The following is a 26,665-nucleotide window of genomic DNA, read 5'->3' on the forward strand; positions in this document are numbered from 1 at the left end:
ACATTGGTCTTTTTATTATGCTAGTACCCAAAGTTTTATAATAAGGTTTCTTATTATTTGGCTCAACTACATTGGAGGCTTTTATTGAATATTTATTGATTGGTTCATTAAGTTAAATGCCCACACGTTTTAACAACCAATTATAATTTAAGAAGAAGTACTCTTTTGTGTATCATCATTGGGGATGTACATCAATCTTTTTGGCTATTGTCTTATCCCTTAAGGTCCCTGATATCCCAGGCAGAAAAGTTGATATTTAAGGGCAAAGAAAAGATAAACATTGTTAAACAATTTGAAACAAAATGAGATCTGTTTTGTGTTGGAAATACAATTTGTAGGACAAAGCCCAGTGGCAAATTGTTAGAATATAGCTGGACAAAGTGTCTAAAAAATCAGCCATATGACGTCATAAAAATGAGTGAGTTGAGAGAAGAAATGGGAAACAAAACCCCTAAAAAAGAGATAGATAATCCCTCATTTTTATGACGTCACAAGACTGATTTTTTGAGACACTTTGTCCAGCTATGTTAGAATATATTGAAGCTCTTTATAGTGCCTATAAAAATGGGGGATAAATTAAAAAGTAGTGGGATAAAGTGACTCAAAAATCAGCAATGTAACGTCTTAAGAATGAGGGATTATGCATCTCTTTTTTAGGGGTTTTCTTTCCCACTTCTCCTCTCATCTCCCTCATTTTATGACGTCACATGACTGATATTTGAGTCACTTTGTCCCACTTCATTAAAAAAAAAATCCTTAATTATCCCAAGTGACATCATATTAGAATAGTGATTTATTCTAATATGACGTCATTTGGAATTTTTTTGGCCAACATTTTTTTAATTTATCCCCTTTCTTATAGGCACTCTAAAATTGCCTAAATTTATTGCAAAAGGGGTCGATAACTTTTTATAAAAGCTAAAATATTAAAGTAAACTCTAAATAAAAATTTGGAATCACAGGTAAACAGGCAGAATAAAAGATTATCAAGCGTAGAAAATGAAATCAATTTTAGTTTTGTTGGCTCCAAGGAGCTTAAGTTCCTAGTCGATAAAACATTTATGATATTTATTTCTCTATATGATAATAGAAAAAAGAGATAACAGATAGAAAGAAAGTAAAAAATTGCAAAAAATGAGAAAATGGAAGAAAAAAATTGAATTTTTACTAATGGGAATTTGTCCTATACTTGAAACAGAGAGCCCTGAAATAATAGTACCCACTCTATTCTTTGGATGGGGACCAGTTTTCTATAAAATTAACACAAAATAAAGACAGACGGCGCTTTCCCTCAAAGTGCATAGTCGCACTAAAAACCCCACCCACTTGATAGTTCTACAAGGTTAGGAAACGTAGATATAGCAGGGGTTAAGCTTATAAAAAACTTCCCATTCCCTTCAAATCTTTAAAAAAGGGTACTTAGCAAATATTTTTTCTCTCACTTTTTTCAGAAAGACATTCCCTATCCAGTTCTCTTTTAACATCTTTATGTTGACTTAAGCACAGAATATACTTTATATAAACAATTACCTCAACCTACATGTAATCTACATCTAGTAGAAAAAAAAAACTATTATAAATAAAGTATTCTTTATACAATTAAATCTTAATTGTTTTACATGTGGTTTCTGTTTAAATTTGCTCTGTTTTTGGAGCGTTAACTAGCTAATATCAATACAGCATTTTGCAAACTTTTTGATTGAAATTAATCTAGTGGTTCAGCCGCTAGTCTATAGTGTAAATTAAAACAATGTTTGTCCGTCTGCCATTAAAGATTTAGACTCTGATATTTGCTGGACCAAAAAAGCTTTAATTTTCAGGGAATTTCCCTACTAGCCATATTAAGGTTTCAGATTTTTCATTTGGAGTTTACTAATAACCCTCTCAATGCACGGCTACTAGAGGCTATGACAAACCCCTTTTTAGATGTAAAAGTTTATAGGTTGCGTGATTTTATGTGCATGCCATTTTGATTATCAATTTATTTTGTTAAATTTAGCTTACGATAAACAACAACAAATTTCTCCCCCAAAAACATAATTTATTATCCGTTTTGGTATGTTTTTATCTTTAATATTCATATAAAACTTTCTTATTAAGCCTTTCATAATGTATTTTACTAATTCTAACATTGTCGAGTTGTATAGGTCGTCTTTTTTGCTAATCCATTAAGAAAAAATTGTATATACTAATGGATATAGGATATACTTGGAAGTTATGACAAGAAAAATTGTCGATTGCTAAATGAACATCATTTATTGGTCATTTACTTCATCCAGTAGGTGGGGTAAATGGGGTACATGATAATCTGGTGTAAGATCAATAGATTACTTACTTATTGTCTGATTCATCTAAAGGATATCCAATTTACTGACGTCACCGAAACTGTCCCAATTTTGTATAACTTTTGCGGAACAAGTTCCAATTACGTCATATTTTTCTTTCCCGAAAAAGGGAGGGGGGGAAGAAAATCTCTTCAAAAGAGATGGGGAAAACCCCCTTTTCTCCCATCTCTTTTTTCTTCCCCCCTTCCCTTTTTTTCTTTCCCCTTCTCTTTTTCGGGAAAGAAAAATATGACGTAATTGGAACTTGTTCCGCAAAAGTTATACAAAATTGGGACAGTTTCGGTGACGTCCAATTTACTACTTGCTGAATTCTTTGGTCCATATGTATACATTTTTTTCTTAAAGGTTTCTTGTCACATACCTATCTCCCCCCCCCAAAAAAAAAAAAAAAAAGATTATCTCTGAAACAACTACGTTCATTCATTGTTGGCTAAAAAACTGCTTTTGATTTTTGTAGATCTTGATTGTTTGCTTTGAAGATTTTCAGAGTGGACAATTTTGTGAATCATCGATAGACATGGACTCATAGAGAAAAAAATAAAAGAGAGGAATCGAAGTAACTAGAAGACGAAAATAGGCAGTGGGCCCAGGGGCCTAATTAGCGCTGTTGCCGCGCTAAATTTTATTGCTATACCACCACTTTTCAAATGGGAGGATTACAAAATTAATATGTAAAGTTTGAATAATTACAATATAATATTTAAATTAAAAATAAAAAAAAATTTTGTTATTAAATATAAAAAATACTAAAATAACAACATCTATAAATTTTTATTTTATTTTTACTTTTAAATATTGTCATTTTAATGTTTTAATTAAAAATTACAAAGAATTTATTTTTATTTAAAAAAACTTGTGCATGAAAGATGAATCCTTTTCATTTCTAAAAAGGGGGAAATTTTTTTCATAATAAACATTCAGCTGATTCTGACCGCCCACGGCTGTTTGCTAAATATTGCTTTTCTTTTTATTCACATTATTATTTATGATTGACATACAAAAAGCCCTGGGCGGCTTTTGATTTTTGTCTGCTAAATTTTCTTTAAAAATTTAGGGATGGGGAAGTAGTATTTTACCATGTAAAGGGGGTGAGCATTCATCCTCTTATCCTTTTTCCTTATGCATGGACTGGACATTTAAAAATTTATTGTCCAATGTCAAATCTCTCAAATTAAAATCTCAGTGTTATTTACTAGCAGCTTCGCCCCTAGCCTCTATGGGCTTTGCTTTAGACTAATGAACAAGGACAACAACATCCATAAGTAATGAAGCACTAAAAATTCATGGAATGGAAAAAAAGATGAAGTGAGTTGAATAGCAACTCAAAGACAATCACGTAACATTTTTGTATTTAAAGCACAACCAGAAGACAGACGGACATACCAATGAATATACTATATGCGCAAATGTCATAGGAATCTTCACTAAAAATTTCAGTGTCTATTTTAAATAGCAGCTGAGAAAATCATGTTTTACCTATACCATACGAACTTACTGACGGACAAACTAAGGGAATTATAGAGTAGTTTTGCTAATAAAAAAGACAATGAAAATATAAACTAAAAAAATCTGGCCATGTTTTATTATTTCAAAAAATGATAATTTGACAGAAATAGCAATATATCGCATCATATTATAGACAGCGTACCGCCGATTGTAAAATGGAAAATCATAAGATTAATTCCAGTTTTGTTAACCCAAGGGGCATAAGACATTGTATGATTTATTTCATTTTTCGTGGAAAATTGTCTTTAAATATTCTAATTCAAACGTATATTAATCGCTTTTGCAGCCATACTTGAAAACAAGTTATATATGTTTCTTCAGGGTGCGGCACAATATCTGAGGTCACAGTTTGGTGCATCAGGCAGATAGTAGATATAGTAACCTCCACAATCAGTCATGGTGATGTTTGCCCTTAGTAAAGATTTTAATAAAATGTAGAATGTTTAGAATGTAGTTCGTGGTCTAAACATAATTTCTGAGTAAGATTGAAAAGATGTCCGGGTTTCCTGCCAATATTTTATTGTTTGGGGGAGGGTACCACAACCCTCCCAAGAGAAATCACAAATAAATCGAAAAAAAATTCGCCTGGAGACTTCTACGCAACATAAAAAGGTATCGTAGAGACTTGATCGCAAAAAAAAATAGGTATCGTAGAGACTTGAACAATAAAACTTTAAAGTGCCACTAGAGGCCTCCAGGGGGCGTAGCCGCTAGTACCAATATAAAAGTACAGCTGTTACTCATTACACACTTATTATACTACTTTATTGAATAAAGTGCCCCCACCCCCAATTCTTAACTTTAGATAAAAAAATTTTTTTTAAATTTTTTTTGGGGGGAGGGGATTTTTCATTTTTTGGGGGGTTTGGGGTGTCCCACCCCCCCAAGAAAATAGTTATAAACCTTCCCGGGACCCATGAAAAGCTACCCTGTTAAGGAGAACCCGATCGTTCCTTTTTTTCTTTTATAACTGTGAATAATTATAAATATTGAATGTAATGTCTTTACCTGTAATTACAGCTAAGTGAAACCATGGCATTGAAACAAACCTCTCCTGCAACCTCAACTCCAACAGTCTAAAAGACAGGTATCATATCCTTGGGACATTATAAGGACATGACATCAAATTCTTTATCACTTGCGGCTATCCCTAAGAGGCCTCTAGGGGCACTTGAGGTGGTGATTCGAACTCCCCACAATTTTCAATTTTAGATTTTTTAAAATAATTGAAAAACATATTTTTGGGGGGATTAAAGATTTTTCTTGGTCAGATGGTATTACCCCCTCCCCAAAAATAATTTTGGGAACTGTGAGAAGCAACATTGTAAAGGATAATAATATTGGTTTAGCAGTTATCAAGATCCTTTGTTATAGACAGACAGTCACACAACAGATATATATTCTGAACTTTACATAAGGATAAACACTTCTGAACTGTTAAAAAACTTTTATGTCTTTGGGTAAAAAATTATATGGGTGGAGGGACAGATTTTTAAACATCACAAATATCCCAATTCTGGGAACCCTCCTTGATTATTAGCTTGCTAGAACTAGCGTCTGCGCCCCTAGCATCTAGGAGCTCTATTTTCGAAAGCTATTAAAGGACAAAAAATAGCCTAAAACCATACCCTTACTTGATTATAAAAATAAAATAGCCTCTAACCCTTTTGAACCCATAATAATCTTCACTATAAAGGAGAATCATATCAGTTTAGCGGTTAGCGAGATTTTTCGCTGCAAACAAAAAAAGCTTACTACAGTATGTAATAGAACTAGCAGCTTCGCCCCTAGCCTCCAGAGCCTTTTGCCTAACAGGTTCAATGAGATTTTTAAATATTTTTTTTAGAATTTTTTAGAATCTTATAGAATTTTTTAAACTTTTATAAATTTTTATTTCATTTAATATTATTTCATATTTTCTTTAATTTTTAAATTTGTCAATGTTTTTAAAAATTTCTTTGGTTCTAGCCTTTTTTGAGGCTTCGCCCCTACAGGGAAAGATAGGCTTCCCAATCTTGAATTTAAAAAATAGGTTAAAAAACAAAAGAAACTAAATAAGGAGAAAAAAAATTTAAAAATTATAAATTATAAAAATACATAAAAAAATGTATAAAAAAAATTAAAAATTGAAAAATTGGATAATGAGATCTTATGCTTCAGACGGATAGACATCAATATTTAGAATATTAACCTGGGGATGTTTACCATCTAAATATCCAGCTGCATAGGTAGTACAAGCAAAAGGATTCAATACCTATGCAAATGAATTATTTTCAAGCAATCCATACTTAAAAAGAGTAGTTATAGATCGATAGTATTGTAGACAGCTTTCCGCGGATACTAAAATGAAAAATTATAAGGTCAAAACCAGTTTTGTTAGCAACAATAAGCCAAAACAAGACTGGAATTTATGTTATTTTGTAATTATATTTGTTGAAAAACTGGTTAAATACAGGATAATAGAAAAGGGCATACTTACATTTTTAGGAATTGATTATAGAGTTCCTTCGCTTATTACTTTGATGTCATAGGAATTAGTATTAACATGTCTCAACGGACGGACGGACCTATTCTAATTGCCTAATTATAGAAAAAGCTTTGCTTTAAAAAAATCTACATCTTATTATTCTTCCAACACCCCAAAAGCTAGAGAGCAGGCTAGAGAGCCGAGCGCTGCGGCCAGAGTTCATAGTTAGCTGTCGGGGGGGGGGGGGGGTGGACTCAAATTTTCAAAATTGAAAAAAAAATTTCTAAGAGGATAATACCGGCTTTTCTTATTAAATATATTTAACAAATTAAATGACCACCTACGAAAAACCAATCTAAAATTCTTTTCATTATTATAACATAATAAACAATAATTTCTTACCCCTTCATTCAAAGTGGTTCCCGCAGGATGCATAAACCTGTAAAAGTAGCTGCCTTTAGTGCCCAATGAAAATGGGGATAGATGTCACCGCTTTTGGCCTACCTATTGGCGTCATAGGGAAAGAGGAAAAGAAAAAAAAGATGGGGAAAAGAAACTCCCTAGAAAAGAGATGGGGTATAGGGTATTTTCTGATGTCAATAGAATAGGCTAAAAGCAGTGACATCTATCCCCATTATGCTAGGGCACTATAGACAGCTACACTGTTAAATAGACATAGTTTACCTATATGGTCCATCTGACCGCATTTTTTCTTAAACAAAAAGAGGGATTTTTAGCAGACGAAAACCTTTATAATTATTTTTTGTTATATACAAGATTTTATACACAAAATTTTCGACTATATAATTAAGAAATTCAATTATCCATAACTAACTTATTTTATGTTTTGACATAATCTTCAAATTATATGAGAGAAGAAATTTTTACCAAATTTTCCACAGAAAATGAAAAAATTATTGCCTTACATACCAAAATCTATAAAATGTTAGAACCAATGATGTATAGAATGTACCTTCACTGTTGTCCTATTGGCTGATTAAGACTGTAAAATGTTAGAACCAATAAGGTTGTGGAATGTACCTTCACTGTTATCCTATTGGCTGATTAAGACTGTAAAATGTTAGAACCAATGAGATTGTAGAATGTACCTTCACTGTTATCCTATTGACTGATTTAGACTGTAAAATGTTTAAACCAATGATGTATAGAATGTACCTTCACTGTTGTCCTATTGGCTGATTAAGCGAGTATCTCTATTAGGTACACCGACAAAACTCCTAATGGACAAACCTTCTAAAGGAACATCTCTTAAGTAAAACGTTCTATATATAGGATTTATTTTTAGAAATCATGAATTTAAAAAAAAAATCTTCTAAAATTTGAGGACATAATCCACCAACTGTAAAACACTTTAACAATCAAATCCAATATGGCGATAATACACACGAACCTAATTTAAAATGGAATTTTATTTTTTGAATAACTTTGTACAACCTTGCATTACAAAAATCAACTCGAACCTAACACTTAATAAATGTGATATCATGTGAATAAAATTTAGAACTTTTTACTTATGAGATGTCCCTTTAGGAGCTTTTTCCAATTACGAGGTTGTCCGTGTAGGAGATTTATCGGTGTACCTCTGTATTACCTGTAATACCCAGGTCCCTGCCATGCTCCTGTCTGTTCACCAGAGGAGGAGTCACAGTAAAAACTGTCAGGGTAGGGAGATGTAATACTTCTAAACAAACAAAAACAGCTGAAAATTAGTAAGGGATGTTGGGCTGTTTATTACACTAGTCCCAAAATATTTTATGAACGTTTTCTTATTTTCGTTGGGTTAACAACTTTGGGGACTCCTTTCAATTTTGATTAGTTGGTTCATTAAAAATAGTGTCCAAACGTTTCAACCACTAATTGTAATTTAAAGAAGTGGTAATTTTGTGTATCATTATTGGGGATGTACATCAAATTATTGGCCATTGTTTTATCCTTTTAGATTCACCAGATTTTGTAGCAGCTCTAGCCACCTGACACTAATATGCATGGGCCAGTATGGTATCAATCCATAAACCAGCTAAACTGTTTGAACAATCTGAAGCTTTAAAACATTTAACCAAACTGGTTTTAATCTTAAAATTTTTAATTTTGATATCCGCAGAAAGCTGTTATAATACAATGGAAAAAATAACTATAACCTGTTTTGCTCATCTAATACCTTATACTCATTGCAATGTGCAGGCCATAAATCTTCCAAATTTTTTCCTTGACCCAAATTTATCACATTAACAAACAATATAATAATTCTTATGATTCCAAACATTGTAAACAAACTAATAAGGATATATTTTTCATATCTTTTTTGTTGTCAAAATATAAGATAAAGAAATCATATAATTTAATGGATATACGGTATACGTGGATATATTGAGAGGGTACAATTTGTCGTCAATTTAGCTTGCTAATATGGACTTCTTTAATTGGTTAGTTCGTTCATCTATTAGAAAGGGAGGGGATGGGGTATAGTTATCGTACGAGTATACCGTTATCAGAGTTCATCAAAATATGGTGCAAAATTCAAATAATAATATATCGATTCATGTATTGCCCAGATATTCGCAACATGCTTGACGTTATTCCATGAAGGTAATGTTATAAAAGTGGTAATTTACTTTTGTTGTAAGGTAGATTATTGTTTGTTGAATATTCAGTAGAAAAGCTGCTGTATCATTCACTTTGTCGGTCAGTCCGTAACGCTATGGAGGAAATGTGATTTTCTTAGCTGCAATTTAGAATATACCGCAGATTTTTTGGGTTAAGATACCCCTCACTAAAGAGCAACCAGCATACAATGTACTTGGTCCAAAGGTTAAAGTTAAACAATAGAGGAGGAAGGGGATAAATAAATGTATGTACCCTCCTTGCCGACTTTCAATTGCGTCTTTAAATATTAGCCAATAGCGACGAAAATACAAAAGAGTAGAAAGCTATAAGAGACCTAAAAATATATTTTTTAGGTTTCCTGATATTCTCACATTATCTCTTATTTTATGACCACTAAACATTTGCTCTTTAGCTCACTGTCGGTTTGTCCAGAAATGATTTTTTATGCTTTGCTACTTATACATGTATTCTTGGTTGTGGGGAAAAAGGTGGGTCCGGCTTTCTGGCATATCTCAAATTTGGCGAACTTAAAACTTTGCAACGCCTAGATAGAAATTATTTTTTTCTATTTAGAATATTTACATTCTATATTTAAATGCACTAAAAATTATTAAAGGATTATTATTTTGTATATCAAAAACATTAATTTGATTTTAAAAATTAGCGGTTGTATCGGAGACAACTTCGCAGGAAACTAAATAACATTTGTGTTACATCTAGGATGACTTTAGAGTTTAAGTTTTAGTAGCGAATTTACTCTATGTTTAACCCTAAACGGTCGGTACCCTTTCTGGACCTTAATAGGTTTGGGGGGGGGGGGCGTTGAAGTTCCCCCCTATTAAACAAACATCCTGTTATTTTCTTATGAGGATTGCTAAATATTCTTTTTAAAAGCGAAGCTTTTCTATAATTAGGGTCGGTCCGTCCGTCCGTCCGTAACGGATAGCTTTTTTCGTTAATTTAGGCATGTTAGAATTGTCCTATCGATTTCAAATTTTGAATGGTGATTCCTTTAATAGTTAGGTACGATTTAGAAAGCGTAGCAACTCTATAACCATTACCAAAATGTCCGTACGTCCATTTTAAACATGTTGATTTTTTTACTTTTTTAACAACAAATTTTTTGTGATCTAATCATCCAATTGATCTGATTTTTGGTGTATTAATTCCTGGGACAACAAACTATAATGTTATAAGGGAAGCAACTCTATAATCAAGTCCTAAAAATGTAAGTATGTCCATAAACATTATCCTGTATTAAGCAGTTTTTCAACAAATTAAATGTTGACAAAGAATTTTAGCCTTCTATCTTAAATGGCAGCTTAGAAAATCACATTTTCCCAAAAGTATTATTGACTGACAGACTGATGGACTGATGGACAGACTGACAGACAGATGGACAGACATCTCAATATCTCTAAAACTAAGCTCAGGGCCTAAATTTTTAATGTTTGTGGGGTCTTTTGCTCAACTAGCTCCTAAAAGGAAATTCCCAATATGAATTCTGTATTGATTACTTAGTACGGTTATGTTAAGAAAGTTTTCTGGAAAAAAAATCATCTCAATATTTCTAAAAATAAGCTCAGAACTTAATTTTTCAGTGTTTGGGGGTCTTATGCTCCACTAGCCCCTAGAAGGAAAGTCTCAAAATGAAATCTGTAATGATTACTTAATTGGTTATGTTAAGAAAGTTTTCTGGAAAAAAAATCATCTCAATATCTTTAAAAATAAGCTCAGATTTAAAATGTTAGTGTTTGGGGGGTCTTTTGCTCCAATAGCCTCTAGAGGGAAAGTCCCAAAATGAAATCTATAATGATTACTTAGTACGGTTATGTTAAAAGGTTTACTACAAAAAAAATCATCTCAATATCTTTAAAAGTAAGCTCAGAACCTAAATTTCAGTGTTTTGGGGTCTTTTGCTCCACTAGCCCCTAGAAGGAATGTTCTAAAATGAAATCTGTAATTATTACTTAGTTTGGTTATGTTAAAAAAGTTTTCTGAAAAAAAAATCATCTCAATATCTTTAAAAATAAGCTTAGAACTAAAATTTCTACTGTTTGGGAGTCTTTTGCTCCACTAGCCCCTACAGGGAAAGTCTCAAAATGAAATCTGTAATGTTTACTTAGTTTGGTTATGTTAAAAAAGTTTTCTGGAAAAAAAAAATCATCTCAATATCTCTAAAAATAAGCTCAGAACCTAAATTTTTAGTGTTTGGGGGGTTCTTTTGCCACACTAGCCCCTAGAGGGAAAGTCACAAAATTAAATTTTTAAAGTTTTATGGGTAGATCCAGTCATGTAAGAGAGCTTACAAAAAGAATTAGGTTGATAACTAGAAAAACAAGCCAGGGCAAAATTTGCTATTAAATTTCATTTCCTATAAGTGTACTTCCCCCCTCCCCCCTTATTTCATTTTTTTTGCCAGCCGCTAAATATTAAAACAGCTGTAGAGCGGCCAATTCTAAAGCTATGATAACCAAATTTTAGGACGAACTCTTAGTTTACATAACAAAAAAATATTTTTCTGACCATCGCCGAAAAACGGCAAATAACGGAAACCGCCATTTTCGGCGTTAACGGCGGTTGCGACGCCAATTAAGTTTTTTATATGTTTATGATTACAGTAATAGACTACATACAAAATTGGCTGGTCTAGAGCTGTTTTGCTCCACTAGCCCCTAGAGGGAAAGTCCCAGGATAAAATCTGTAAGTGTACAAACTCCCACCTTAAATTTTTTTTTATGGAATATGGATATGATTATACATGAATTATAATAAAATTAACAAAATTTACCTATTATTGCCCTTTGGCGCATATCTTATTACAGACTTCCTCATTTGGCAACATCCATATAAGAAAACCTCTGAAATGTAGGACAAACGAACATAAACACTTGTAGCGTATCAGAACTTAATAAGAAGAATACTAAACATAGGTCTAAAAAAAATTTGAAGTAAAGTAAATTTGTTGCAATCTTCTTTAATACAGGAGAATTTTTAAGGACATTTTCAACTTATTTATAGAGATGATTTGCTTATAACAATGTACCTTGTTGTAATAGGAATCAGAATCCCAAAAATTAGCTGAATAAATAAAAAATCATCATGTTTTAGATGTACTTTCTAGTAACAATTATAAAGTTGCTACAATTCAAAAACCATACCTAATTATTATAGGAATCATTATACAAAGTTTGAAATTAATAGGACAATTCTAACCTGTTTTATTTAACCAGAAGAGCTAACTCTGCCAGAATAATAAACTTACATACAGACAGACAGACTTTAATTATTTAAAAGCTTTGCTTTTAAAAAACTGATATGAATTTACTCACTAACAGAATAATACTGATTAATTTTCCAATAGTTTTCTCAACCAGAGTAAAGAGAAAAGAATATATTTGTTTTATTTTTGAATCTTTAACCATTTGAGGGTGAGGAGAAAGTTGAATGGCAGGAAAATGTTGGCAAATAAACTAATTTTTAAAAGCAAATCTACACTGCAACTCACTTTGTTTTTTCTCCCTGTTAATCTATCACTCTGTTTGAAATCCTATAAGAAAAAAAACCTAAAAAATAGAAAAAATTAAAAACAAATGTAGTAAAAAAGTTACATTAACCCTTTACAGTCGGGCCCCTTGCCGCACCGTAATCGGTCGGGGGGGGGGGGGGGGGGGGTGGGCGTTCAACGCCCCCTTATTATCTCAGTTCCTGTCAGAGCTAGAGGGCTAAATTTTTTTGTGCAAGTCCCCTGTTTGATAATGAATTTCCGACCTTTTATAAGTCTAAGTCAATTTTCGCTTCCTTCACCCTTTTATTTAACAACCTTTGTTTTTAGGTCTTTTTTTACTTAAAAATTTCAAATGGCTGTAATTTTCTTATTTTTGAAGCTAGAAGAAAATTTTTTTTCCAGAAAATGTTTATCTTTATGTAAATTTTACATTAGAAATATCAAAATCTAAATTTCTGCGGCCGCAGCTGTACTTGGCAGCTGCAAGCCGCCGCAGTCGGCGGTCGGCGGGAAAACGGCGGCAGATCTTCATGAAATTTTAATATGTAATGTAGACATGTAAGACAAGATTAAGTTTAAAATTTGAAGTCTCTAGGTCAAAAATTGCGGCCACAGGAGCCTTTTAAAGATTTCTGGAGACCTGGAGGATCAGGACCTGCAGGATCATACCTGGAACCTGAAAGTGACTTGAACACCTGTATTTTATATAAGGATGTACTACTAGAGGATTTTTTAGTATTTTGGCATGATAAAATGCTTTAGTCAAAAAAAATATTTTCGCTCTTTACCTGGATGACCCTGCCAGGTTTGCTGGCATCCTGTGCCCTCCAGGATGGAGATATTCAAAAAATTCCAACTCTCAGTTATGTGTCATACCCATACTTAAAAAGTCAAGCAGTTTGGGCTCTTTATCTTTCACACACAGAAAATGAGATAGAAAAAACAGGATGGAAAAAATGGAAAATGAGAGAGAAAAAACAGGATAGAAAAAAAAACGCCCCCACCCCCCGACCGTTAAGGGTTGACAGACATCTAAATTATAGATAAAATTCGCCAGCAATTTCAAGATCCATTTATCCCTGCAAACATAATTTACATTGATGCGAATACATTTAAACACATGCGACGCATGTGAATTAATTGATACTTTATCTAAAGTCGCTTGTAATAAAAGATATAAATATATCTATGTATATAAAATACATTAATATACAGATTTTTATGTTTGTTTAAATTTTAATTATTGGTGGTGTTTAAACCACTTTTTGAACAACGCCCCCATAAAACGTTTCCATGTATAAATTGAAGAAAAGTACATTAAGCTATTAAGTACATCGACAAAGTATTTTTTTTCTTCATAGTATTTAAATTAATTTTTGAAACAAACTTAGAAAAAAAGCTTTTGAGATTTTAATAATCATTAATTAATTCTTTTAAAAAAAAATTAATTTAAATATCTGAAAATTTGCCGTTAGTTCTTAGTTGGTATAAAACAAAATAATTTATAGTAGCGGGGCTACTCTATTACTATTAATATTACAGAAATTTTAAATGAGTAGTAAGTAAATATCATAATATTAGCACCAGTTATGTTAGCTCAGGCATTTGGAACCTTGTTTTCACTTATTATCCATGGAAAGATGTCTAAAATACGATGTGGTAAATTACTCAGCTAAATTTATTTAGGATCTACAATATTTTGATATACATGATAAAAATATATTTTTTTTATTTAATGAAAAAAATATATTTCTTTTATTTCATGAAAAAAAACATTTTCTACTTTTCATCCCTTTTGTCCTTGTTAACACAGTATAAACTTTGTACAGCAGAGAAAGAGTGGGCAATGACAATAGTCCCCAAAGTTTTAAATAACGTTTTCTTATTTATTAGCTTAACAATTTTGGGGATTGAGTCAATTTTAATTGGTTGCATCAATAGGTTGAGTGTTCACACTTTTTAACCACAAATTTTAATCTACATAAGGGGTTATTCTAAGTATCATCATCGGGGATGTATATTAATTTATCAGCCATTGTCTTATCCCTTTAGATCCATTACACTCACTACTGTATACAACTTCTAATTTAATTTGCTTTTGTGTATTGATAAAACAATATGCTTATGTGATAATATGCGGAAATGACCGCACACCGTTGAATTGGTCTTTTCCCCCCCAACTAATTTGTTTCACTACGCCTCCCACTGTATAAAAGTAGTCAGTAATTAAGAACGATAAATCATGAGATATTTGATCATGCACCTCATGCGTGGACCCACCATATTCCCCACAACCGTATTCTTGTTTTCTTATTAATTAACAAAATCGAATAACATATTACTTAAAATTTTTATAATAGAGATGACTTGATTATAATATTGTAGCTTGTTGTCCTATGAATCATTATTACAAATTACGTTTGGGATATTTATATAATATAGAAATTTGATGTAAAAATGTTATAAATAAGCATATTTTAAATTGACGTATGGACTTTCTCGTAACAATTACGTAGCCGTCACGCTTCCTAAATCGTATTGTTGTAACTTGTAGGAAACGCCATGCTAATTTTGAAATCGATAATACAATTTTAACATGTCTAAATTAACTAAAAGAGCTAACTGTTATGGACTTTCGGACGTACAGAGTCATTATGGATTCTAAGAGTAAGAACAATATTTTTTCCCTTATTAAATTTATTAGAAATCAACAATAAATTGAAAAATATTAGATAATTAACCCTTAACGGTTGGAGGGGGGGGGGGGGAGGCATTGAACGCCCCCCCCCCCCTCCGGTTTTTTCTATCTCATTTTCTGTGTGTGAAAGATAAAGAGCCAAAACTGCGTGACTTTTTAAGTATGAGTATGACACTTAACAGAGAGTTGGAATTTTTTGAATATCTCCATCCTGGCGGGCACAGGATGCCAGCAAACCTGGCAGGGTCATCCAGATAAAGAGCAAAAAATATTTTTTTTGACTAAAACAAAGCATTTTATCTTACCAAAATACTAAAGTATCCTCTATTAGTACATCCTTATATGAAATACAGGTGTTCAAGTCACTTTTAGGTTCCAGGTATGATCCTGCAGGTCCTGATCCTCCAGGTCTCCAGAAATCTTTAAAAGGCTTCTGTGGCCGCAATTTTTTACTTCAAATTTTAAACTTAAGCTTTTCCTACTAACGTATTAAAATTTTATAAAGATTTGCCGTCGTTTTCCCGCCGACCGCCGACTGCGGCGGCTGGCAGCTGCCAAGTACAGCTGCTGCCGCTGAAATTTATATTTTGAAAAAATTGTTCTTCTAGCTTCAAAAATAAGAAAATTACAGCCGTTTGAAATTTTTAAGTAAAAAAGGACCTAAAAACAAAGGTTGTTAAATAAAAGGGTGAAGGAAGCGAAAATTGACTTAGACTTATAAAAGGTCGGAAATTCATTATCAAACAGGGGACTTGCACAAAAATTTAGCACTCTAGCTCTAATAGGAACTGAGATAATAGGGGGGGGGGGGCGTTGAACCCCCCCCCCCCCCCCCCGACTGATTAAGGTGCGGCAAAGGGCCCGACTGTAAAGGGTTAATATAATTAGAATTCCCTTGAATTTATAATACTCCCTAAATCGTGTTTTCATTACTGCTGGATAAAAGGATATTTTAGATACCTTAAAAATTATTGAAGAATGTTAAATTATTAGAGTAAAACACTAGAGGGAGAAAAGGTTAAATAACTGTATCTCCCCATCGCATCAACCTTGTGCAACCTTTCTATTGGGTCATTGAAAATAAACCAATTGTGTCGCTTATATTAACACAGCCAAGTAGCAGAAAATAATTTAGAAGCAGACGAAAAGGGTCGTTGAAATAGGAAGGGAGGTAGTTGTCTGTATATACATCTATATTATAGATCTGTTGCTAAAAAAACTGATTTTAAAAATGATATTGCTGTGTATTTTTTTGCTTCCTCTATTATTATAGTCTTTTCAGCGCAGCTACTCTTGTCATGTCAGTACACCGTCTGTCCTTAAGTCGTCATGAGTTATTTAGAGTTTATTTAATCCTTAATTAACAGTATACTTTAAAAAGTCAGCTTGTTTTTCCCTGTCCTTTTTAGAATCTCATCATAATTAGCACTTTTCACTCAATAGTATTCCAATGGTCTTTAAGGACGTAACGTCGTTGTAAGGCATTGCTGAGAGATGAGATTTTAAGTTGATATTATTTACTTATTACTTTTTCTATGATGAACTAGACAAATTACTAAGAAAAAAAATGGTTTAATGAATGTAGGTGCGCCGTTTATGGTTATTCACCTAACATTTAACACATTCATTAATTAATATAAAAACAATGGATTATAACTAAGTAGTCGAAAAATTTAAATGGGGCCAGTTTTAAGATGTAATTGGGATATAAAAATTTAATTTTTTAATTTGATGTCTACAGCAATATGGTCACTAAAACCACAACCACGGTTAACAGTTAAACCATCCTCAATTTTACAACTTTGACAAAGCTGTGATCACAATGAACCGCTTGTTATCGAGGAAGCTTCCATGCTCAGCCCAACCGCAGCCAATATCAGCCGCAGACTCACAGCTACAGCCATCATAGGCCAAACAAATTGTGTTATTGTGCAGGAAACTAAAGGGATGAGACAATGACCGATAAATTGATGAAAATCCCCAATAATAACACAATTTTCCCTCTTCTGTAGATTATAATTATTAGTTGAAAGGTTTGGACACTCAACTTTATGAAGCCACCAATAAAAAATTAATTAAAAATCCACAAAGTTGTTAAAACAGCAATTAATAAACGTTTTTAAAAACTTTGGGGACTAGTGACATAAACAGCCCATTGTCCCCTTCCTTCCTGCATAGAACAGTTCTTTGCCTCTATATATCTCTAAATCTTAGATCCATTTAACAACTTGCTGACATCATAATTAATTCACATATTTAACAAATTACCATAAACAATAATTAAACCATAAAGCCCCCAAAAAACTCCCACAAATCAAAATCCCGGGCAAATAAAATAATAAATACACCAATTTTTGTGTCCATAATCATATTTTCTTCAAGAGACTAGCATGTATCATCATAAATTGGTAAGCAATTATTATATTCACTAATATTTTTAGATAAATTTTTAATAATTATATAACAAGGATGACAACATCCATAATAGAGAAGCTCTGAAATGGCAGGACAAACGAACATTAAAACTTGTAGAGAAATTTGTTGTCAAAAAAGTAAAAAAACCACATGTTATAAATTGTACGGACTTTCTGGTATCTATTATAGAGTAGCTACGCTTTCTAAATTGTACCTAATTGTTATTAGAATCATCATGTAAAGTTTAAAATCGATAGTGCAATTCTAACCTGTTTAAATTAACAAAAAAAGCAAACTGTCCGTGACGGACGGACGGACCAACCCTAATTATAGAAAAACTTCGCTTTTCAAAATTAAACAGAATGATATAAATTTAAAACTTACAATGTGAAATACTTGTTTTGTAATACAAGGTAAATGATTATATATTTATACTAGGGTTGGCAATCCGTATCCGAGATCCGAAATCCGGAATCCGCCCAATTTTTGACCAATTTTGGAATCCGAATCCGAAATCCGTTTTTTAATAGCGGATTCGGATTCTTAATTCGTAGGCTAAATTTAGCGTCTTGAGTTTTATCTTTCAACTCCCCCTTTCTGAAGGCAAAGATTAAAATCATTATATATAATATCTTTTAAAATCTGGTTCGATTCTCGGAAGTGAATTCTAGATAACACCAAGAACATTAATTTTTAGGACATTTATAGCACTTAATTTTTTAAAATTTTTAGAGAAGGCCTTTTAAAACATTGCTACAATCCAGAATCCGAATCCTGAATCCGCCTAAAATAAGAATCCGGAATCCGCGAGAATCCGCCATTTTTTTTGGACGGATTCTTGTAAGAATCCGAATCCGGTCCAAAAATTTTACGGATTGCCATCCCTAATTTATACATTTTTTAGACTATGATATTGTTTTTGTGTATTGTTGCAATGCTTTCGCCAATATTGGCCAAAGGTACTGATATTATTTATTTGATAAGATTATAATTTACTGCATATATTTTGATGACTTAGTTATACAGGGTGAGTCAGAAAAAACTGAGTTTTCCGATTTTCTGATACAACCAATAGGGATATGGAAAAAACAATTATAGGTTCTTGTTCTCTATAAAAATATACATTAAACTTAGAAAAGGTGTTTTTGAATATCTCTGAAAACAACAGCACTTTTTAGAGCACAGAGATTTCAAAAAGTGTGTGTGATGACTTTTTCGTCTATTATTTTTTATTTTTTAAGTAGATTTATTTCTAATAAAATATTTCTGCCATTCTAGAGAGATGACCAACCATATTCTTTATTCATTAAAGTTTTTAATCAACAGATTCTAAATATTTAACATCTTAAAAATACAATTTATTTAAATAAAATTTTCATGGTATAAATCAGATTATCAGATGATGACCTGATTTAATCTTCAAATCCCCGCCCCCTTTTGACAAATTATGCTCATATTTTATAATCTGTCATAATAACTTAATAATCAAAATAGGGTAATATTTAAAAAAAAGCATTTTTATTAAATAAATTCAAACTTCAATAACTTTTTTGTCTTTAGAGATTTTTTTGTCAAACAAAAAGGTTTTATTTTCTTTATACTATAAGCTACGTTATTAAAGAAAATTCTTTTACTGAAAACGCATCACAATCAAGAAATGTGAAAAATGACAAATCGCAGTATTCTAAAAATGCTTTTGTGAGGAGCCAAAAAGCATTTCACCTTTAAAACTCATTTAGGTACTTTTCTTAGACCTTTTTCTAAATTAATATTGAAATTCTACAATTTTTTTATACAAAATAGAGGAGTTATTTAAATTTTTCTTGATCAAAATTTTTCACACAAGGCATTTTTGACACCATACACCTATCATAGAGGCCGCATTTTTAGAGATAATGAAAAACACTTTTACAAGTTTGATGTGCTTTTGTACACAGAACAAGGACATATCATTATTTTTTCTGTATTCCTTCTGGTTGTTTCTGAAAATCGGAAAACTCAGTTTTATTTGACTCACACTGTATAGTCAAATATTTATGTATTTTGCGGCTACACACCTAGCCCAAAGGCTATTTGCAAAGAGCGAGGAATTAGGGAATAGAAAAAAAACATTCAAAGACTTAAAACTTAAAACTTAACAATATAGCCTAAAACCTGAGTCAAACTGGATAACTGAATCAGTTCAGTGTTAGTTGGCAACATTTTAACAGACAAACAAACAAATTCTTACTAGCGGATGCGCACCTGGACTGTCCCTCTAGGGGCATTTGAGGAAAGGGGAAATTCAATCCACTCTACTATCAACCTAATTTTTTTTGGGAGGGGGGGATTTTCTCCAAGAGGCGATTTTTCTTTGGATAGTGGAGGTACCCTCTTCCAAAATAGTTATAAACATTTCCTAGACCTTCCCTAAGAAAATTAATTGTAAATATTAACCATATCGGTCTTGTGGTTAGCGAGACCCTAAGCTACAGACAGATAAACACCCTGTTACTTTTATATAAAGACTAGGGTTTCTATATTTTAATGGATTAAGATGATTAAAGTCCCTCCAGAGATTATGACGTCATACGATAGAATATCCAATGAGAGGTCAGTATAATACACTGTAATTGACCAATGGTAAAATTTATGCTGGCCTCTCATTGGTTATTCTATTGTATGACGTCATAATCTGTGGAAGGACTTTAATCATCTTCTAGTGGATAGGATAAGCATTAAAGATTAACACTCGGACAAAATATACATTTTACATACATTTATTCAGACCTAAGCATAAGACAACCATCATATGTTCTTTAAAATAAAACTATTTCTAGCTGTAACTGATACCCCAGCTGTACAAGCAACCAGAGAAAATTTCAGCAGGGCCTTTGATGATGCTCAAAAAGGAATAATTGGTGCTCAGGTGAACATTTGTAAAAACAAAATTATGGTCTATTCATTTCAAAAATGGATATAGAAAACGTGTATATTGTGAGAGATTCTAGCATACTCTGATAAAATATTTTTTCCCAGCTGGCTGATATAACGACACACCCATCCTTTCCACCCTTATGACTTTACTTATACATCCCCTCATTCTGACCATGGAGGAACGTATTGAAAAAAATCCAATAAGATACACTTGCGGTTTTCCATCAAAGTGACTAGACGAGCAAGGAATATCCTTCCCTCTTAATTTGAAATAAATTAAAAATAAGAAGGGTTATTAGTTTTCGTTTGTTTGTTTAGAACTTTACTTTAAGCTATGTTATATTGGGTACTGGGTAGCCACTTGGGGTTACGGCATTAGAGTAAAACACTAGAGGGAGAAAGGGTTAAATAACTGTAACTCCCCATCGCGACCGCCTTGTGAAACCTTTCTATTGGGTCATTGAAAATCAACTTATGGTGTCCCTTATATCAACACAGCCAAGTAGCAGAAAATATCTTAGCAGCAGACGAAAGAGGTCTTTAAAAAAAGGAAAGGGAGGTAGTTGTCTGTATATGCATCTATACTATAGATCTGTTGTTATGGCGCCGCATGTATAGTCTCCCTGCAATGCAGGTTAGATGCGAGAAAGCAACGATTCCATTTTTATTTGCTTTACACAATTGAATGTAGAATATATATATGAGGGGATAGTTATTTTAGCCAGCTAAAAGTTTCTCTTTATAAGAGTAAGATCCAAGTAATAATAAATTCATTATAACATATTTTTTTAATCTTTAGTATATCCCGTACACACCAGAGGTGCAGAAAGCAAGAGAGGAATTCTTTAAACGATATGCGAGTGGTAAATATACAATATTTTTTTTTAATTACCAGTGGCTACTCACCCATATTTTTCTTAAATTGGGGGGAGGGAAGGATAAAGTCAAACCCTCATTTAAAATTGTAGTTTTATAAAAAAAAAAAATTTAGGCACCCTCTTACGAAAGTCTTTTCAGGGCGCTCCGATTTCTCTTTGAAGGGTGGTGGTAACCTCCAGATTAGTTATAGACCTTCCCAGGACCTTTGAGAAACTACATTGCTACATTGTAAAGGAGAACCATATCGGTTCAGCTGTTAGCAAGATCCCTCGTTACAGACAGACACACAGAAGACACCCACAAATCCTGTTGCTTTTACATAATCTGGCATTACATTTGTTCAATGACATTTCAAACATCTAAAATTAAAGATTTGTATTGCATATTGAAGTTCCTTAATTAAAAACATAACAACTCTATTCTAAATGTATATGAATAAATTTTTAAAAGATATAATATTATTTGACTACAAATCATTATTTGATCATTTTGATCAAAAAAATTTCATTAAATTGTGTTTTCTTTAGTGAAATGTGGAGATGGATGGGTTTTGAATCCAGATAATGGTAAATTTTTTTAATCTAATATTGAATAAAAACTATTTTGCAGAAATTACAATTATAAGCATTTTAAAAATTTATTGAATTTAGGGAGTGCCAATTTTTTTATGTTTAGACTCATTTACAAATTACAGGGATTCGAAAAATCAAATTGTTTTGATTTTGGTTAAATGAGACAACCATCTATAATACAAAGTAGAACGATGTCTGTCTGTATGTTTGTCTGTTTGTCTGTCTGTATGTTTGTAGCGAAGGATCTCGCTAACCGCTGAACCGATCGGGTTCTCCTTTACAGGGTAGCTTCTCATAGGTCCCGGGAAGGTTTATAACTATTTTCTTAGGGGGTGGGACACCCCGAACTCCCAAAAAAAAATTAAAAATACCCCCCCTCAAATTTTTTTTTCTTTTTAAAACTAAAATTAAAATAGTGGGGTCGATCCGCCCCCCCCTAAAAAAAAAATTTCTTCCCCCAAAATTTTTTTTTAAATTTTTTCTTTTAAATCTAAAATACGAAAAATCGGTTTGATCAAACCTCTTGGGGCAAAGCCCCTAGAGGCTAGGGGCGAAGCCGCTAGTTAGAAATAAAGAAAACAAATCAAAGGATATTTTCCAGGGCTCGGCAGCTGCGTGTCAGTCGCATGTAAGCCTCAGGGAAATTGTCATATTATAACTTTAAAACTCAGCTGGATGTCTTAACCTGTTACTAAACAGACAATCCATCTTTTCATAATTTTTTTTTGCACACATGCGGGTTTTAATTTGAGGCTTATACACGGCTGAGACGCGGCTTTTGAGCCCTTTAATTGTCATTTGCTTAAATATTTTCAGTTTCATGCTTGTTTCGGTACGCATGCCTTGCCGTACACGAAATCTTAATCTCCAAGCCCTCCGAATGACCAACATGTGAATGTTTACAAATGTGTATTTATTACCATGAAAACGGTGAATCTAAAACAAAAATATAAAAATTAATTACATAGTATTAATGGTTTATTATTTTTGTAGATCGAGGTTGCGTGATTTCAATTTAATTAAAAATATAAAATTTCTAAAAAACTTTAAATTGGCACGAAACATATTAAATAGCATCAGAAATTGATAATTTTAGATTCAAATGATCAATAAAATTAAGGAAAATATTCGTATGTCAAAAGTTAGCAGTTAAATGGTCTATTTGTTGAAAAATTAATGTTTTAAATTTCTTCGTAAAAATATACCATACTACACTTATTATTAAGAATTAAAGATAAATTCTTACCACATTATGATGTCAAACTAAGCAGAAGGCTTATTTGAGATATTCCACACATCAGAGCACATGTATATTCAAGCAATACATTATTTTCAATCACGTAGCTCTTCACGTGGGACTAATCAAAGGATAAGTGCGCGTTTCTTTGTCCGTTTACAAGCCACGCGCCGCGCGGAGATAGTTAGGAATGCCGTGTAACACACTCATTCTCTAGGAAATTTGGTGTAAGGAAACAGGGATTAATGGGTTCGAACTTGACAGGGAATACAGGAAATACATACCGAAACACACCCGTCTATTCACTGGGAATCGAACACAATACCTCATCTTTGCAATATGCGTGCAGACAGTGTCCACAAAATCACAATCTCACAACACATAAACCACAAGAGTTTAAAATGTTATGGCCATAAGGCCTAAAATTAATTAGGGTAACTCGCGAATACCACAATAACTCAAACCGAGTCCACTACCACATAAGGATAGGAATAAGGAATGGGAAAAGCATTCAACATTCATGAATTGCACATTTACCACTCACACATCTCATTAATCATGGCCTCATAATCTCAATTAAAGTTAGAATTACAGACCATGTAATTGCGAATACATGAATTAATAATCAATAGTACCTAAACTTTGATTAGGTACCTACATAATAATAGGCAAATGATTTTTATATTAAAAATCGCATCAATAATTAAATAATCAACTCAAACTTTTAATCAAAAGAAAGAAAGATTAAATAATGACATTTTTTTTCTACTAAATCTTTTTGCTAGAAAAGAAAAATAGAATTTTCATAAAAAACTTCTCAAAATTAAGCATTTTATCCAGCGGAAAAATACTCGGGCTTACATCTAGACATTCTTAGATAAAATAGGTAAATCCTTAAATCTAACATGTTTAATAAAATAGATACTTAAATCTAAATAAAATATGACTGTGAAAAAATCATCAAACATCGGAAAATTAAATTTCATAATTTTAAATCTTCGTGAATCAAAATTGCGTAAAATAAAATTGCAATTGAAATATGCAATTAAATTACCAAAATAAAACAAAAGCTCGATATAAGAAAAGAACTTTAAAATGCTGAATCTGCAATTTCTCTTTAGGTACATCAGTTCAAAGGTAAATAGTAATATTTTAATATGCATGTTATATTAAATTATTTATGTGATTATAATAAATCATAAAGAAATATTTAAATGATGTAAAACTCTCATTTTGTTAATTTCTTATCATATCAAATTTCAATCCAACAAGGATAAAAATGTTTATATCTGTGCAGGTACCTAGGAAATTTTCCGCGAAAAAAATCCCTGGTCCCGAAAAGACTTAAATCATTGAAAAAACTTGCGTAAACGTATAAAAAACTTAAGTTTGCATTTCAAATGAAAAAAATCTTGCATTGATCTGAAAGTTTAAACGAAATTGTATCAAAATTTGCGTTACTTATAAATCTTAAGAAATGGTTAATTTCTTTTTAAAATAAATACATTGAAGCAGTATTTTAATATATACGATAAAATGAAGGTAGAGTTAATTTAAAATATGCATAGTTTATCTTAAATTAATTCTGTGGCATTCAGATAAAATAATAATCAATATTTTAATAATACCATACATCGTGTTCGTTATTATAAATGCTAAACATGAACGAAAAATATATATACCTAGGAAAATAATTGCTATAAAATACTTTCTCAAGGTTTAAAATTGTCCGAAATCGCTAGGTACGTATATTACTACGAATCTCTGCTCTCGGAATGAAAAAAAAATCTTTACGCGTGGATTAGTGGAATCCCAGCTTCCGGAGTGAACAAAAAAACTTTGTACATGAATTGTTAAGAATCTCTGCCTCCGGAATGAAAGAAAATCTTTGATTTGCTTACAAATTTAAACAAATATCTTGATTTTTTGCGACAATCTTTTAAAATAATAATGAGGAATATCTTAAACATTATCATAATAATATTACATGTTGTGTTCTTTACTTTAATGCATTATTTCATATGAGAATCTGAGAAATAACATTTTTTAAGTAGACGTGAACCATAAAAAATACATTTTTCGAGGTATTTTTATTCTGCAAAAATCATTTGGTAGTTAATATACACGAACTTTTGCTTTTCAAAATCATACTTAAAGAAACAAAATCTTTTTAAAATCTGCTTTAAAAGTTTAAACAGTTTTGTAGAATTTTTGTGCTTAGGTATGAACAATAAAAATTAGTTGAATAATGAATACTTATTCTTTACAGAACCGATTTAGGTTCCTTTCACAAGCTCAACATAAAACTTGCAATATTTTTTCTAAAAAGATCATTGTCACATAAATAGTTTATGTTGTGGATTAGATATGTGTGGTTTGAAAAATTTCAATGACTTTCTGGCGGCAACACCCGCCATATTTCCAACCGCCATTTGCAGGCCTCTTACCCTGCGTCGGGCGGCCAGCTTGGCAGCAACCAAGTCAATTCTTGATTCATAACACCACCAGGGCACGTAATAAAAGTGTGGCTGTCATAAAACTTAGAATCATCTACTAGCTTTTGTCCGGCCGGAACCGAAACTCCCGTCGGCTCTTGTCCGGTCGAGACCGAATTTCTTATCGGCTCTTGCCCAGCTGGAACCGAAACTCCCGTCGGCTCTTGTCCAGCTGGAACCAAAACTCTGATCGGCTCTTGTCCAGCCGGAACCGAAACTCCCGTCGGCTCTTGTCCGGCTGGAACCGAATCATTCAGCGGCTTAACACCCGCCGTAACAAAGTTATCAACGACTACAGTATCGTTACCAATATCATCAGGAATAACTGTAGCACAACTAACATCATTATCAATATTAGCCACGGCAACACCCGCCGTAGCCATGTTGTCAACGGCTGCGGCACTAGCAGAACCAAAAGGTTCATCAGCCGCGTTAAAAGCAGAACCAACAGGTTCAATAATAGCATCACAAGCAGCACCAACAGTCGGCTGCGGCTGAACATCTGAGCAGACAACATACCTACTCTTTGCTAAACCATTAGCACTAACAGCAAAATATCCAGATCCAAACAGGCTGGAGTAAAGCATGGTTTCTCCTACTGAACGTTCAGAGTAGGGAAACATCGATGGGTGCAGGTGCCCTACGAGCAAATCAACCTGCCCATCAACCAAAGTAAAATCTTCAGGTTTCATATCAAACAAAACAGCTGCCTCCACAGGATTTATGGAGCAGATCGCCTCTTTTGGACCAATGAGAGGCACTACCACAGGTTCTAATATGTGATAATTCTTGTGTCGATCAATTAAACATAGCTTGACCGTCGGGAGACGTTTAACTTCACCGTCAGCTAGAGAAATTCTTGCTGAACGTCCAGTAAAAGGTAACTGAAGTTTATTAACAAGTGACTGGGTTACCATTGTGGTAGTTAAACCAGTGTCCCACATAGCGTTCACTGGGACCTTCTGGCGATTAATGTCAACGACGTCTAATTGTTGTAACATT

General features: G+C 32.6%; 2 protein-coding genes across 3 annotated transcripts; one reads left to right on the forward strand and one right to left on the reverse strand.

Moving 5' to 3' along the window:
* Nucleotides 1-3,900: 3,900 nt before the first annotated feature.
* On the reverse strand, nt 3,901-8,637 carry LOC145333408 (uromodulin-like). Of its 2 annotated transcripts, XM_080178525.1 has the most exons (6): nt 8,478-8,637; nt 7,931-8,020; nt 6,721-6,757; nt 6,043-6,105; nt 4,860-4,927; nt 3,901-4,262 (listed from the first exon to the last, which is right to left on the reverse strand). In XM_080178525.1, exons 1-6 carry the CDS (start codon nt 8,600-8,602, stop codon nt 4,169-4,171), a joined length of 477 nt encoding a protein of 158 aa, XP_080034651.1. In that variant the 5' UTR covers nt 8,603-8,637; the 3' UTR covers nt 3,901-4,168. The 2 variants fall into 2 exon arrangements, with proteins under 2 accessions (XP_080034651.1, XP_080034652.1); XM_080178526.1 differs by lacking the exon at nt 6,043-6,105 and having other exon boundaries at nt 3,914-4,262; nt 8,478-8,609.
* An 8,835-nt stretch (nt 8,638-17,472) lies between these two features.
* Nucleotides 17,473-23,914, forward strand: LOC145333557 (uncharacterized). Its single transcript, XM_080178721.1, has 6 exons — nt 17,473-17,557; nt 18,469-18,523; nt 20,384-20,472; nt 21,280-21,343; nt 21,887-21,925; nt 22,748-23,914. Exons 1-6 carry the CDS (start codon nt 17,540-17,542, stop codon nt 22,813-22,815), a joined length of 333 nt encoding a protein of 110 aa, XP_080034847.1. The 5' UTR covers nt 17,473-17,539; the 3' UTR covers nt 22,816-23,914.
* The last annotated feature ends 2,751 nt before the right edge of the window (nt 23,915-26,665 follow it).

The sequence above is a fragment of the Acartia tonsa genome, chromosome 12, assembly GCF_053477335.1.
Source record: "Acartia tonsa isolate MP-2025a chromosome 12, ASM5347733v1, whole genome shotgun sequence".
Taxonomy (NCBI): Eukaryota; Metazoa; Arthropoda; class Copepoda; order Calanoida; family Acartiidae; genus Acartia; species Acartia tonsa.